This window comes from Dromiciops gliroides, chromosome 1, assembly GCF_019393635.1.
Source record: "Dromiciops gliroides isolate mDroGli1 chromosome 1, mDroGli1.pri, whole genome shotgun sequence".
Taxonomy (NCBI): Eukaryota; Metazoa; Chordata; class Mammalia; order Microbiotheria; family Microbiotheriidae; genus Dromiciops; species Dromiciops gliroides.
In genome coordinates, this window is record NC_057861.1 from 679,370,347 (window position 1) to 679,384,742 (window position 14,396).

Below are 14,396 nucleotides of genomic sequence, written 5' to 3' on the forward strand. Positions count from 1 at the left end.
TAGTGAAGAAAATAACAGCTTAAAAAACAGAATTGGTTTAATGGTACAAGAAGCACAAAAATTCACTAAAGAAAGGAACTCCTTAAAAAGCAGAATAGGCCAAATGGAAAAAGTGGTACAAAAGCCCACTGAAAAAAATTCCTTAAAAGTTATAATTGAGCAAGTAGAAGCTAATGACTCTGTGAGACATCAAGAAACAATAAAGTCAAAAGAATGAAAAAAATAGAAGAAAATGTAAAATATCTCATCAGAAAAACAACTGACCTGGAAAATAGATCAAGGAGAGATAATTTAAGAATTATTGGACTATCTGAAAGCCATGATTTAAAAACAAAAAGAATCTGGACACCATATTTCAAGACATTATAAAGGAAAACTTCCCTGATATTGTAGGTATGGAGGATAAAATAGAAATTGAAAGAATTCACCAATCACTTCCTGAAAGAAATGACAAAATGAAAATTCTCAGGAATATTATAGCCAAATTCTAGAGCTCCAACGTCAAGGAAAAATTATTGCAAGCAGCCAGAAAGAAACAATTCATATATCATGGAGTCACAATCAGGATTGCCTAGGATTTAGCAGCTTCTACTTTAAAGGAGCAGAAGGCTTAGAATATGATGTTCTAGAGGGCAAAGAAGCTAGGATTACAACCCAAAATAAGCCACCAAGCAAAACAGAGTATAATCCTTCCTGGGGAAAAATTATATTTTTATGAAATAGAGGACTTTTAAGTATTCCTGATGAAAAGACCATAGCAGAATAGATAATCTAACATTCAAATACAAGACTTGAAAGAAGCATAAAAAGGTAAATATGAGAGAGAAATCACAAGGGACTTAATACGGTTAATCTATTTATATTCCTATATGAAAAGATAATTATTGTAACACCTAAGGAATTTATCATTATTATGGCAGTTAGAAGAAGTCTGTATAGACAGAGGACATGGCTATGAGTCAATCATGTTGGGACAATCTAAAAAATTTGAAGGGGAGGGGCAGCTAGGTGGTGCAGTGGATAAAGCACCGGCCCTGGATTCAGGACGACCTGAGTTCAAATCTGGTCTCAGACACTTGACACTTACTAGCTGTGTGACCCTGGGCAAGTCAATTAATCCCAATTGCCTCACGCCCTGCCCCCCCCCAAATTTGAAGGGGTGAGGAAGAGGTATGCACTGGGAGAAGGGGGAAGGGAAAGGAAGGATGGAGGAAATTATCAAACCAAAAAGAGGTGCATAAGGAAGAGCTTTTATAGTGGAGGGGGAAATGGAGGTGTGGTGGCATGCACTGCTTGAACCTCTCATCAGAATTGGTTCAGTGAGGGAAGAATATTTATACATTTTCAGTTGGGTATAGAAATTTACTCACCAGGGAAGTAAAAGAGAAAGGGTAAAGAGAAAAGAGGGGGCAATTAAAGTGAGGGTAGTTTAAATGAGGCAGTGTTTAAAAGCAAAACAGGATTTTGAGGCATGACAGAATAAAAGAAAAAGAGGATAAACAGAAGAAAATAGGATTGAGTGAGATACAGTTAGTAATAATAACTGTGAATGTTAATGAGATGAATTCCCCAGCAAAAGAGAAGTGAAAAATAGAATGGATTAGAAACCAGAATCCAGTAATATGTCATTTACAAGAGACACACTTGAAATAGACACAAACTGAGGGCTGGAGCAGAATCCATTATGCTTCAGGTAAAGTAAAAAAAGGCAGGGGTAGACAAAGCAAAATAAAAAATAGACATAATTTAAAGAGATAATCAGGGAAACTACCTTTTGCTAAAAAGTGTCGTAGACAATGATATTAAACATGTTTACAGCAAGTTTCTTAGACAAAGGCCTCATTTCTCAAATATGTAGAGAACTGAGTCAAATTTATGATGATGTTGTCTAACACATGTACACTTTTTTTTTTTTTTTTTGGTGAGGCAATTGGGGTTAAGTGACTTGCCCAGGATCACACAGCTGGTAAGTGTCAAGTGTCTGAGGCCGGATTTGAACTCAGGTCCTCCCGAATCCAGGGCCAGTGCTCTATCCACTGTGCCACCTAACTGCCCCCCTGAGTCAAATTTATAAAAATAAGAGCCATTCACTAATTGATAAATGATCAAGAAATATGAACAGGAATAAATGCTAGAGGGGATGTGGAAAAATAGGTACACTAATGAACCCTGGAATTGTGATCTAGTCTAACCATTCTGGATAACAATTTAGAACTATGCCCAAAGGGCTATAAAACTGCACACCTTTTGACCCAGCAATATCCCAAAGAAATCGAAGGAAATGGAAGAGGACCTATATGTACAAAAATATTTATAGCAGCTCTTTTTGTGGTGGCAAAGAACAGTAAATTGAAAGGATGCCTATTAATTGGGGAGTGACTAAAAAAAGTTGTGGTTTATCATAAGATATTATTATAAGAAATTATAAGGGGGATGGTTTCATAAAAGCCTCGGAAGACTGATATGGATTGATGCAAAGTGGAGTGAGCAGAACCAGTAGAACATTGCACACAGCAACAGTAACACTGTAATGATTATCACTTCTGAAAGACTTAGCTACTCTGATCAAAACAATGATCCAAGATATTCTAAAGGACTCATGATGAAAATTGCTATCCACCTCCAGAGAGAACTGATGAACTCTGAGTTCAAACTGAAGTATAATTTTCTCACTTTCTTTATTTTTCTTGCCTTCTTTTTTTGCAACATGGCTAATAAGGAAATATGTTTTGCATGATTTCGCATGTATAATGGATATCATTGTTTGCCTTCTCAGAAGGTAGGGGAGGGACTGGAAGAAGGGCTTCTTAAACTTTTCCCACTTGTGACCCCTTTTCACCAGAGAAATTTTTATTAGACCCCAGGTATATAGGTTAAGTATACATAATTTTTTACTGTTGCCAAATTTTTTGTGGCCTCCCACCCCCACTTTAAGAAGCTAGGCTATAGAATTTGGAACTAAAAATGTTTAAATGTTAAAAAATAAATAAAAACAAAATTAATTTCTCTGAGCTTTAATTACCCCATCTGTAAAAATAGGGCAATGATATTTGTAGTGCTTACTTCATAATGAAGAAATTTATTTACCAACTTTAGCATACTATATAAATGTGGGCCAGGTTGATGACAGCCTTTCCCTTATCTTTAATAGTCATCTTTGCAACTAAGGTTTAATTTGAAAGCACACCTTAGATCCAAGCTTCAGTTCCTTTATCAGGAAAAGAGATTGAGGCTTGAGGGTTAGTTGACCTCACTTGAGGTCTATTGACAATTCAACCTTTCCTAGAATCTGTCCCCAGGGTTACAAAGTACAAATTAACCAAATAGAGAAAAAAATAAAGTCTCTCTCTCACTAGTCTTATCGGAAGTCAGAGTCAAAGTGAACTATGGAGATCTGACCTGTGTCTCCACCATATATAGAAGGACTAGTTCTGTCTATAGAGAATAAAGAATATTAACTAAATTATTTATTTATCTAGAATTTAAATTTACTAAATTAAATATTTATTAAAGTGAATAAAGGTCATTCATTATTCAAAGTGAATATTCTATAGAGACAATGGTATGTCTACCATTCTAACAAATGTAGGTGGGATTATGAAGGGAGCCAAATGGATCAGCCTGGATCAAATGAGATCTATTTATGAAGTGCTTAGCACAGTGCCTAGTACATAGTACATAGTACATAGTACATAGTACATAGTAGGCACTTGATAAATGCTTGCTCCCTTCCTCTACTTCCTTCTAGCTCAAAATTGATTTTTCATTTCCCCCAGTCCTGTGGACAGCACAACCCATATGAGAGGTCACTGTAATAAATGCATGTTGAAATAAATCCAATATGAACCCCAATCTGAAGTGATGAAAATTTGTAGAAATATGTGACTTGGTGGTAGAAATAGGATTAGCATAGTATCTATGTCAAGAAATGTATTAACTTTTAGAGATTTTAAAAAGAATTTTTAAAGTTTTTTTTTCCTTTTTATTAAGCCATCACCTCTTATTGAGAACTCAGTACATGCATGAGAACCAAACAGGTTTCATGGAATCTGCAGAGATGTTCTCAATAACAACCTTTTCATTAATGACACTTTTATAGAAAGTCTCTGTTCTTATTTTTCTGGAGGTTAATAGAAGTCAGAGTTTGGGCAAGTTCTTCAAAAGGAAAAAAATAACTTGCATTCTTATTTCTAAAGTTTAGAATATTTGCCTTTGGCTGTCTAATGTTTAATCTGTGTTTCCACATCACTGTATTGATTAGCAGTTTGGGAAGATTATGACATCAATGTGAGTCCCTCAAACTGAGGCTGACTTACAATATGGAGCGTCAGATGCTGTTGTGCCTCTGCCTGTTATCCCTCCCTGGTCTCATAGCATCAGGCTTAACAGGCCAGCCCAGGAACATTGGGGTATGTAACCATATTGTATGAATTAGCCACTCCTCCCATTATGTGGAGGGAACTGGATGGGTTGCACTTGGGAATAAAAAAGGGTATGAATCCATGGTGCCCAAAACATGGATCCCCATGATATGCAGCCTTATTCTGCTGGTGTTGGGGATATGACCAGAGGGCCAATCTGAAATAGTCCAGATGTTCATGTTGAATCCTTCCAGGGAAAGTAAAACAAACAAACAACCAACCAAAACCCCATTAAGTGAGGGGAGGGATGAAAGGACACACTCATTATAAGTTATTAAGGGTACTCACCCCAATGGCTTATTTTCCCTGAAATCTCCCCCCTCCCCCAACACTGCCCATCACGGTTACTCAGGAAATTGTATTTTTTTACCCCTCTTTTGTACAAATGTGAATTTTCTAGATAGACTCCAAGGAGGAGATAAAAAGGGACAAAAAATGACCAAGAGGTTCTATTGTCACATTTTGTAATCAGATTATTATTATTATTGGCATAGTTCTCTTTCCTAGTCCTTGAACTTGCTTTTGTTTTGCAGAAGAGACAGACTCAGGGAACGGTAAGTAAACTCATTCTTGGGAGAATGGTGGTAGGTTGTTGTGGGTTTTTCCCCCAGCCTTTACTAATAGCATGCAAATTCTGAAAAGGTTAATCCAGCCACTCCTCTCATGCAGATGAGAGTTTGGGGCTCCTTCCCGGGTGGTAAATAATTGGCTGGCAAGGGTTTGGCTTCTGGTTTAAGTCTCCCTCTTCACTGATGATCATCTTTAAAAGTCTGAAGCACTCAGTGATTTCAAAGATCTTAGGTCTCTTTCATCAGAACAAAGGATATCATTTATGGAACTATTTAAAAATGAAGTGGAGAAAGAAGTGTTGTCCATCACTCTGAGACCTTGATACCAAAACATAATCATCTTTCATCCATAGATCGTCAATGGAATCGAAATTGAGAATATGAAAGTTAACTGCAGAGTCACCTCCCGATTCGCTAACTATGTGATCACTAGCCAAGCTGTCAACCATGGTAGCACTGCCCAAGAGATTGTCTTCGATGTTGAGATCCCCAAGACAGCCTACATTAGCAATTTCCTCATGTGGGTAATCCCTTCCCCAACTTGTTTTCTCAATCAGAATGTACAAATCTACTTGGTACCTATCTAACTGGAGATCGTCCCTGGCTTTTAAGAATCTCAGGTGGTCTGTATACCTATTACCTGAGTCTGTAGTTCCTAAAGCCAAAGATAATAATTTTATTTACTCCATTCCTTTTTTTTTTTTTTTTAGTGAGGCAATTGGGGTTAAGTGACTTGCCCAGGGTCATACAGCTAGTAAGTGTTAAGTGTCTGAGGCCAGATTTGAACTCAGGTACTCCTGACTCCAGGGCTGGTGCTCTATCCACTGTGCCACCTAGCTGCCCCTCCTTTTTTTTTTTTTTTAAAGTTTTCTTTTCTTTAGGTAGTACCAGCTAAGGTCCTCCCCAAAAGATGATGAAACTAGCCATAGGTTCTGTGGGGCAAGAGTAGATAGGGTGGGGCAGCTAGGTGGCGAAGTGGATAGAGCACCGGCCCTGAGTCAGGAGGACCTGAGTTCAAATGCAGCCTCAGACACTTGACATGTACTAGCTGTATGACCCTGGGCAAGTCACTTAACCCCAATTGCCTCACTTAAAAAAAAAAAAAGAGTAGATAGGGAAAGTCTCTGTTCTTGTGTTCCTCTAACAAAAAGAAAACTTTATTACAGAGCTAATATTTGAGGAAGAAGGTTTCCTGGCTTAGCTCTGGCCTTGGCCTACACATGATCACAATGCTTTCTGGTTACTAAAAGATACATGAAAACTGTTTTAATCTCACTGCAGAAAGTAAACTGCAGAAAGACCTGAGTTCAAATTTGACCTCAGATACTTAGTAAGCTGTGTGATCCTGGCCAAGTCACTTAAACTCTGTTTGCCTTTATTCTCTGGAGAAGGAAATGGCAAACCACTTATCCTTGTCAAGAAAACCCCATGGACAGTATGGTTCATGGAGTCGGGGAGGATTTGACCACATGCCCCTCCACTTCAAGCATTTATCTGATCTGTGAACTACAGCGACCTTTTGCTTAATGTCTACTGGGAGAAACCTTAACATTCTCCAAATCAGGATATGTTCAGGCCAGGGGATGCTGTGTATACTCTGATCAGTTTGGGGAGAGTCCTTCTGGAAAGTTGTCTGCAGGCATCCATTCAGGCACATGCATTTTACAGGTATGTCTTTTCCTTCTTGACAGAACTGTGGATGGAGTCCCATATCCAGGAAATATCAAAGACAAGGTGATTGCATGGAAGCAATACCGGAAAGCTGTTGTTCGAGGAGAAACTGCAGGTCTGGTTAGGTAAGCTGTTACCCTGATTTCCTGTATGAGGTGTGAGTGTGTATGCGTGCCTGTGCGTGTGTTTGTATGTGTACTCATGTATGATTGGGGGATATATGAGTATGAGTGTGAGTGATTGTGTGAGTGTAAGGATTGGAGGGCTATATGAGTGTGAGTGCATGTAAGAGTGAGTGTGCATGTGTGTGCAAGTGTAAGTATAATTGTGTGTGTATGTGTGTACTCGTGTATGGTTGGTGGGGGGGGATATACTGGGGCAGAGGTGGGCTGCAGAAATGTATGTTATCAGGAAGTGTCTCCAGAACCCTGGGCATCTAAATTTGCTTTAGTCCCTGCTAAGAAAAGGAGAACATTAGAGCTTGACTAGAAGAAAAATTTGACCTAACCATACTGGATTCCCAAAGCAAGACCTCTGAGTCAAGGGCAATGTGAATTTAAGGGTGATGCTTTCAAAATCACGAAAATATCGAGATTGTTTTTCTTCTTTTTTATCCCTAGGGCCTCTGGGAGGAAAATGGAAAAATTCAACATTGCAGTCAATATTGGCGCCGGCAGCAAAGTCAGCTTTGAGCTAACTTATGAGGAGCTATTGAAGCGGCACTTGGGGAAATATGAAATTGTCATTAAGGTTAAACCAAAGCAGCTGGTCAGACAATTTGAGGTAAAGCTCCCAGGGACTGACTTTCAGCACCTGGAGAGTGGACCAGAAGTGCTCTATGGACCCTTGGCCTTTCTCTTGTCCTACTTTTTTTTTTTTTTTTGGTGGGACAATGAGGCATAAGTGACTTGGCCAGGGTCACACAGCTAGTAAGAGTCAAGTGTCTGATGCTGGATTTGAACTCAGGTCCTCCTGAATCCAGGGCCAGTGCTTTATCCACTGTGCCACCTGGCTGCCCCTGTCCTACCTCTTAGAGAATAGTTTGGAAGAAGTAACCAGGGTGCTAGGGACTAGCTTTGTCACCTCCTCATTCTGCAGCTTTAGGCGGGTCCCTTGTCCTCTCTAAGCCCCAGTATCCATATTTGCAAAATGAATAGATTAGAATAGATATTGTCCAAGGGTCCTCCCAACTCTGATATTGTCAAAATCTTACTACATCCTCAACCGTGGTTCTTCCTGTAAGGATAGATATAGTCAGAAAGGACATCTCTGAGGCACTGTGGTATAAAGGAAAGAATATTAATTAAGTTTAGAGTCAGAAGACTTAGATTTGAAATCTAGGCCTTGCTAGTTTTATGACTTTGGGCAAGTCATTTAACCTCCCTAGGCCTCAGTTTCCTTATCTGTAAAATGGAGGAGGGGCTTGGATTGAACACCTCTAAGGTATCTTCCAGTCTCAGATCCTATTAGTTACTCAAGAGGGACTCCTCAGGAACTTTTCCCTCAGAGGATGAACAATGGGGACTGAATCTTGGACACTGGACTTTGGGCCTAGCTTTTTTATAATGATCCTTGGTGTGGTGGAAAGGCAAGCAAGGTCTCACTCACCCTGGTTATTTTGTGGCTCAAAGGATCCTCAGAGTAGGGTGGAATTTAGTGCCTGAGAACCAGTTCTTTTTGATGTTCAGCACAGTTAAACCATGATGAGGAGAGAAAGGTTAAAAAGTTAAACCACCTAAAGAAAGTCTCACATCTAACATTAAAAAAACCAAACAACTACAACTGGGCCTAAGGGACTAAAGCAATGCACTCACCCTTTCTGGGGGTCCCCCTTTGCTCCAAATCCATGTGGTCTGGACTGATTTCAATCTTGGTTGGAGACTAACTTCTTTTTTTTCTTTTTTTTTTTTTTTTGGTGAGGCAATTGGGGTTGTGACTTGCCCAGGGTCACACAGTTTGTAAGTGTCAAGTGCCTGAGGCTGAATTTGAACTCTACCTAGATGCTTCCAAGACTAACTTCTTTTTTTTTTTTTGAATAGAATTTTATTTTTCAAAATGTTTTCTCTCACAACTAGCTAATATGAGACTAACTTCTTCTTTTTTTTTTTTTTTTAGTGAGGCAATTGGGGTTAAGTGACTTGCCCAGGGTCACACAGCTAGTAAGTGTTAAATGTCTGAGGCCGAATTTGAACTCAGGTACTCCTGACTCCAGGGCCGGTGCTCTATCCACTGCGCCATCTAGCTGCCCTGAGACTAACTTCTAATGAGAATTATTGGACTCCCTTTCCCACACTCAGCCTGCTATCTTCCTACCTCCAGAACTTTAGGGAAGATTGACTTATAGCTTAGGTGTTGGCTCCTGTCTGGTTTTCCTCAAAGAGGTGGTAGAAAAATTCTCAATTTATAATATAAATCAGGCATATATTTCCTACACACAAAAGAAAGGCTAACAGACACAAAAGACTCACAGTGTGCACTGACAGAACAACTTTAAAAAGGATTCAGTAACTTGACATATAACCACTATTCTACTTTCCTAGGAAACTGATACTTAAACCACATTGGAATATAAGGCAATTTGCAGGGTTGCTGATTAGACATTTTAGATTTCACCTCAGTTCTGCACTGTGCAAACAACTCCTGATCTATGTTTTCTGGTTAAATGAGCCGTGCTTGGACCAGTTGTCTTGTTGGAGGTCATCTTTTCCAAGAGTGCTGAAGCAGTTGCAGAAAACTCTTCCCCTTGTTTCCAGTCATCTCTGATCTGAGTGGACCCAGTACCTTCTAACTTCTGGGATTCATAAGGTTGCATTTAAGTCTGGGCACATACATTTCAGGATACTTGTTCATCTAAGATGAGGCAAACACAAAAAAGGTAGCCCCAAACCCAGGCTCAGGCTTTCCTTATCAGGGCACAAACTCAGGGTCTTATGGTGACCAGGATGAGGGATAGAGCAAGCTCTCCCGTTTCCACTCTTTATGTAAAGCAGCTTGAGACAGTTCTGACAGTTAGAAGGAAAGACTTGGGGTTGGGGTCATCCTCTCTCTCTCTCTCTCTCTCTCTCTCTCTCTCTCTCTCTCTCTTTTGGTGAGGTAATTGGGGTTAAATGACTTGCCCAGGGTCACACAGCTAGTAAGTGTTAAGTGTCTGAGGCTGCATTTGAACTCAGGTCCTTCCGACTCCAGGGCTGGTGCTCTAGCCACTGCACCACCTAGCTGCCCCAGGGGTCATCCTCTTTTAAATATCACCAGTTCTTTCTGCTTACCAGATAGTAAGGGGACTCTTCATCTTCTCAAAGCACAAGTCCTTTAGTCCTGAGCCACACATGACTGGAAGCAGTTTGCAAAACATGCATATGGTCAAGCAGAACCAGGGAGGATAATTCTGAGCATGCTCCATGGGATGGCTCTTGTTATTCATGTACCAGTAATAGAAGTTTTCCTTTGTAAACCCATCTCTGACCATAGTAATGAGGCCCAGGAGCTGGGATTGATGCCCTTTTTAGGTCTTCAGCAGTTACTTTTTGATAATACTGGAGTATCAACTGACCTTGAAAGATATGAGGTCCCCTACTTTCCAATCTAGTAGACTTTCTACCGCCTCTGAGTATGGTGATACGTGAACTGTTTCTTTGAACATGTTGGGGAAAAGAGACTGATGCCTCTGGCCATTCATTTAACTTGTTTCAGATTGTACCTTCATGCTTTCTTTGGTACTGTTATATTTGGGATTAGGGACAGAGGGAGGGTGAGTTATACTATAATGTTTTCTTAAACTTTGCAGATTGAAGCAGACATCTTTGAACCACAAGAGATCAGCATGCTGGATGCCCAAGCATCTTTCCTCTCAGGGGACATGACCCAATTTATTGAAAAATCCTTTTCTGGAAAAAGGGTATGTTGAGTGATTCAAAAATACAGGCTTATATTCCCCCCCACCTTCTGCATGAACATTAAGTCTTTTAAAAAATCCTGTCAATAACCTCCCTGATGTAGAATCGCAGAAGCAGGAACACTGAGCAAAATAATATGCTCATTTTTGACATTTTATATTTTATTTTTTCCCAATTACATGTAATAACAATTTTTAACATTCTTTTTAAAAATTTTGAGTTCCAAATTCTTTTTCCTCCTTGAGAAGTCAAGCAATTTGATATTTTATATAGATACAGTCATACAAAATATATTTCTATATATACAGTCATACAAAATATATTTCTATATTAGCCATGTTGCAAAAGAAAACAAACCAAATAAAAATCCCAAGAAAAATTTAATTTTTAAAAAAAGTATGCTTTAATCTGCATTCAGACTCTAACAGTTCTTTCCCTAGATATAGATAGCATTTTTTATCCCAAATCCTTTGGAATTGTCTTGGATTATTATATTGTTTAGAATAGCTAAGTCATTCACAGTTGATCATTGTACAATATTGCTGTTATTGTATACAATGTTCTTTTGATTCTACTTATTTCACTTTGCATCAGTTCATATAAGTCTTCTCAGGTTTTTCTGAGCCCATACTGCTTGTCATTTCTTATAGCACAATAATATTCCATCTCAATCATGTGCCACAACTTATTCAATTGGGAAATGGTCGAGTTATGGTGGAGGGGAAGTGGATAGGGAAAAACCTCTTGCCTAGTGGGATGTACATTGAGTCTTGAGGGAAATCAGAGTAGCCAGTAGAACATTCCAGGTATGGGAAACAGCCAGCAAAATGCAAGGGATTGGAAGATGGAATGCTCTGTGCAAGAAACAGCAAGAAGACTAGTGTTACTGGATTGTGGGAGTAAAGTATAAGAAAATTGGGAAGAATCCAGATTGTGAAGGGCTTTAGAAGCCAAATAAGATTTTGTATTTGATCTCAGAGTAATAGGGAATCATTAACATTAGTGAGTGAAGGTTGAAGGGGTGAAAGAGGGGGTGAGAATGGTAACAAGGACAGACCTACGCATAAGGATCATTTTGGATGCTGAGTGCAGGAGTAAGAAAGATGTGCCATAGAGGAACAACTTCTCAGCTCTTTCAATAATAGTCCAGTCTTTCCTTCTTATTTTGGATGCAGTGCTTTGTGTTGCAGAAAACATGTTTATTTTTAGATTCCATTTTTTTTTTGGTGAGGCAATTGGGGTTAAGTGACTTGCCCAGGGTCACACAGCTAGGAAGGTCAAATGTCTGAAGTTGGATTTGAACTCAGGTCCTCCTGAATCCAGGGCCAGTGCTCTATCACTGAGCTACCTAGCTGCCCCTGAAAACATGTTTATTTTTATAAAGTCAAATTCATCTATTTTATCTCTTTCAATTTCCTCTGTCATTGAAATGATACAAGAAGGTTATTATAATCACTCCTATGAGAGTCAGCATGATACAATGAATGGTTAGTATGTTGGGCTTGGAGTTGGGAAGACTTGGATTGAAATCCTACTTCTGATGATAATTGTATGAGCCTATAGTTAAATCATTAAAACTCTTAGAGTCTCCGGTAACTATCTAGGACTTATTTACAAACAAACAAATAGATAAATTGAAATTTATATTGTTGGAGGAAGCTCCCACACCAGGAGTTTCCTACACTGAGGAAATCACAGATTTTTTACTGTATTCATGTATACCTTTGTATAATTTCCTCTAAGTCATGACTTATTAAAAATTTATTACCTCTCTACAGTTGTGAAAGATCAAACATTTCCTTTTTGTTTTCTTTTTTGTTTCCTTTTTTTTTTTTTTTTTAGTGAGGCAGTTGGGGTTAAGTGACTTGCCCAGGGTCATACAGCTAGTAAGTGTTAAGTGTCTGAGGCTGGATTTGAACTCAGGTCCTCCTGAATCCAGGGCCGGTGCTCTATCCACTGTGCCACCTAGCTGCCCCAAAGTATTTCACATAGGGTTGGTCCTTTTTTTTTTTTGGTGGAGCAATGAGGGTTAAGTGACTTGCCCAGGGTCACATAGCTAGTAAGTGTCAAGTGTGTGAGGCCAGATTTGAACTCAGGACCTCCTGAATCCAGGGCCGGTGCTTTATCCACTGCATCACCTAGCTTGCCCCCCAATAGTTTTGATAATTACTGCTTAGTACCAATCCCCCCATCTTGCCTACTTTTAAAATTATATTCCTTCTATTGATGAAGCATACTATCCACCTCCAAAGAAAGAACTGATATTGAACACAGACTGAGGCATGCTATTTTTCACTTTCTTTTATTCTTTTTCTTTTATTCAAGTTTTCTTGTACAAAATGACTAATATGGTAATGTTTTACATAATCACACAAGTATAACCCATATCTGATTGCTTACTGCCTCAAGGAGGAGGGAGGGTAGAGAGGGAAAGAGGGATAAAAGTTGGAACTCAAAAGTATAAATAAAAATGTTTATTGCAAGAAAAAAAGAATATGTCAACAAGCACAAATAAAGATCTATTGAAATGGAAACAATTTATATTCCTTAACCTTTTAAAATCATGTTCCTTATAACTGATTTTTTATATTTTATATTATATTATAACCTATAAATTCATTAACCTATTCTTTTTTTAAATTATAAAAGTATTTTATTATTTTCCAGTTACATGTAGAGATAGTTTTCAACGTTTGTTTTTATAAGATTTCTAGTTTCAAATTTTTCTCCCTCCCTCCCCTTCCTCTCCTCTCCCCAAGACAGCAAGTAATCTGATATATTCTTTTTTTTTTTTTTTTTTTGCGGGGCAATGAGGGCTAAGTGACTTGTCCAGGGTCACACAGCTAGTAAGTGTCAAGTGTCTGAGGCCAGATTTGAATTCAGGTACTCCTGAATCCAGGGCCGGTGCTTTATTCACTGCGCCACCCAGCTGCCCCAATCTGATATATTCTTTTTTTTTTTTTTTTTTTGCTGGGCAATGGGGGTTAAGTGACTTGCCCAGGGTCACACAGCTAGTAAGTCAAGTGTCTGAGGCCGGATTTGAACTCAGGTACTCCTGAATCCAAGGCCGGTTCTTTATCCACTGCGCCACCTAGCTGCCCCCAATCTGATATATTCTTAACCTATTCTTAACCTTTTATTTCTCCAAATGAATTCTGTCATTATTTTTATAATTCTATAAAGTATCCCTTTGGTAATTTGGTTGGCATAGCACAAAATCTTTAGGTTAATTTGGGACTTATCCTCATTTTTACTCTGTTGGTGTAACACAGCCATGAAAACTGAATATTACAATATTGTTGTTACTATGTATAATGATCTCCTGGTTCTGCTCACTATACTTTGCATCAATTAATATAGGTCTTCTCATGTTTTTCTGAAACCACCCCTCTCATCAGTACAATAGTATAGACCTAGTAGTGGTATTGCTGGATCAAGGTGCATGGACACCCAGTTTTATAGCTCTTTGGGAATAGTTCCAAATTATTTTCCAGAATTGTCATATCAGTTCACAGTTCCATCAACAATGCATTAATGTACCTATTTTCCCACATTGCCTCCAACATTTGTTATTTTGATAGGTATAAAGTAAAGCATCAGAATTACTTTAATTTGCATTTCTCTAATTAATAGTGATTTAAAACATTTTTTTCATATGAATATAGAGAACTTTGTTTCTTCTTATGAAAAATGCCTGTTCATATCCTTGGATCATCTATCTATTGGGGAATGACTTGTATTCTTATAAATTTGACTTAGTTCTTTATATGTTTGAGAAATGAGACCTTTATCAGAGACATTTCTTGTATATCCCGCCCCCCCCCATTTTCTCCTTTTCTTCT

General features: G+C 38.6%; 1 protein-coding gene across 2 annotated transcripts in view; it reads left to right on the forward strand.

Annotated features, from left to right (window-relative positions):
• The first annotated feature begins 4,277 nt into the window (after nt 1-4,277).
• The window catches only part of ITIH1 (inter-alpha-trypsin inhibitor heavy chain 1), a 37,609-nt gene continuing 27,490 nt past the window's right edge, over nt 4,278-14,396 (forward strand). Inside the window, exons 1-6 of one of the 2 annotated variants that reach the window (XM_043977824.1) lie at nt 4,278-4,409; nt 4,955-4,975; nt 5,344-5,510; nt 6,682-6,786; nt 7,282-7,444; nt 10,446-10,556. In XM_043977824.1, coding sequence (XP_043833759.1) covers nt 4,320-4,409; nt 4,955-4,975; nt 5,344-5,510; nt 6,682-6,786; nt 7,282-7,444; nt 10,446-10,556 — 657 coding nt within the window. In that variant the 5' untranslated portion in view covers nt 4,278-4,319. The remainder of the gene's footprint in view (nt 4,410-4,954; nt 4,976-5,343; nt 5,511-6,681; nt 6,787-7,281; nt 7,445-10,445; nt 10,557-14,396) is intronic. The other variant, XM_043977825.1, reaches the window with a different exon arrangement.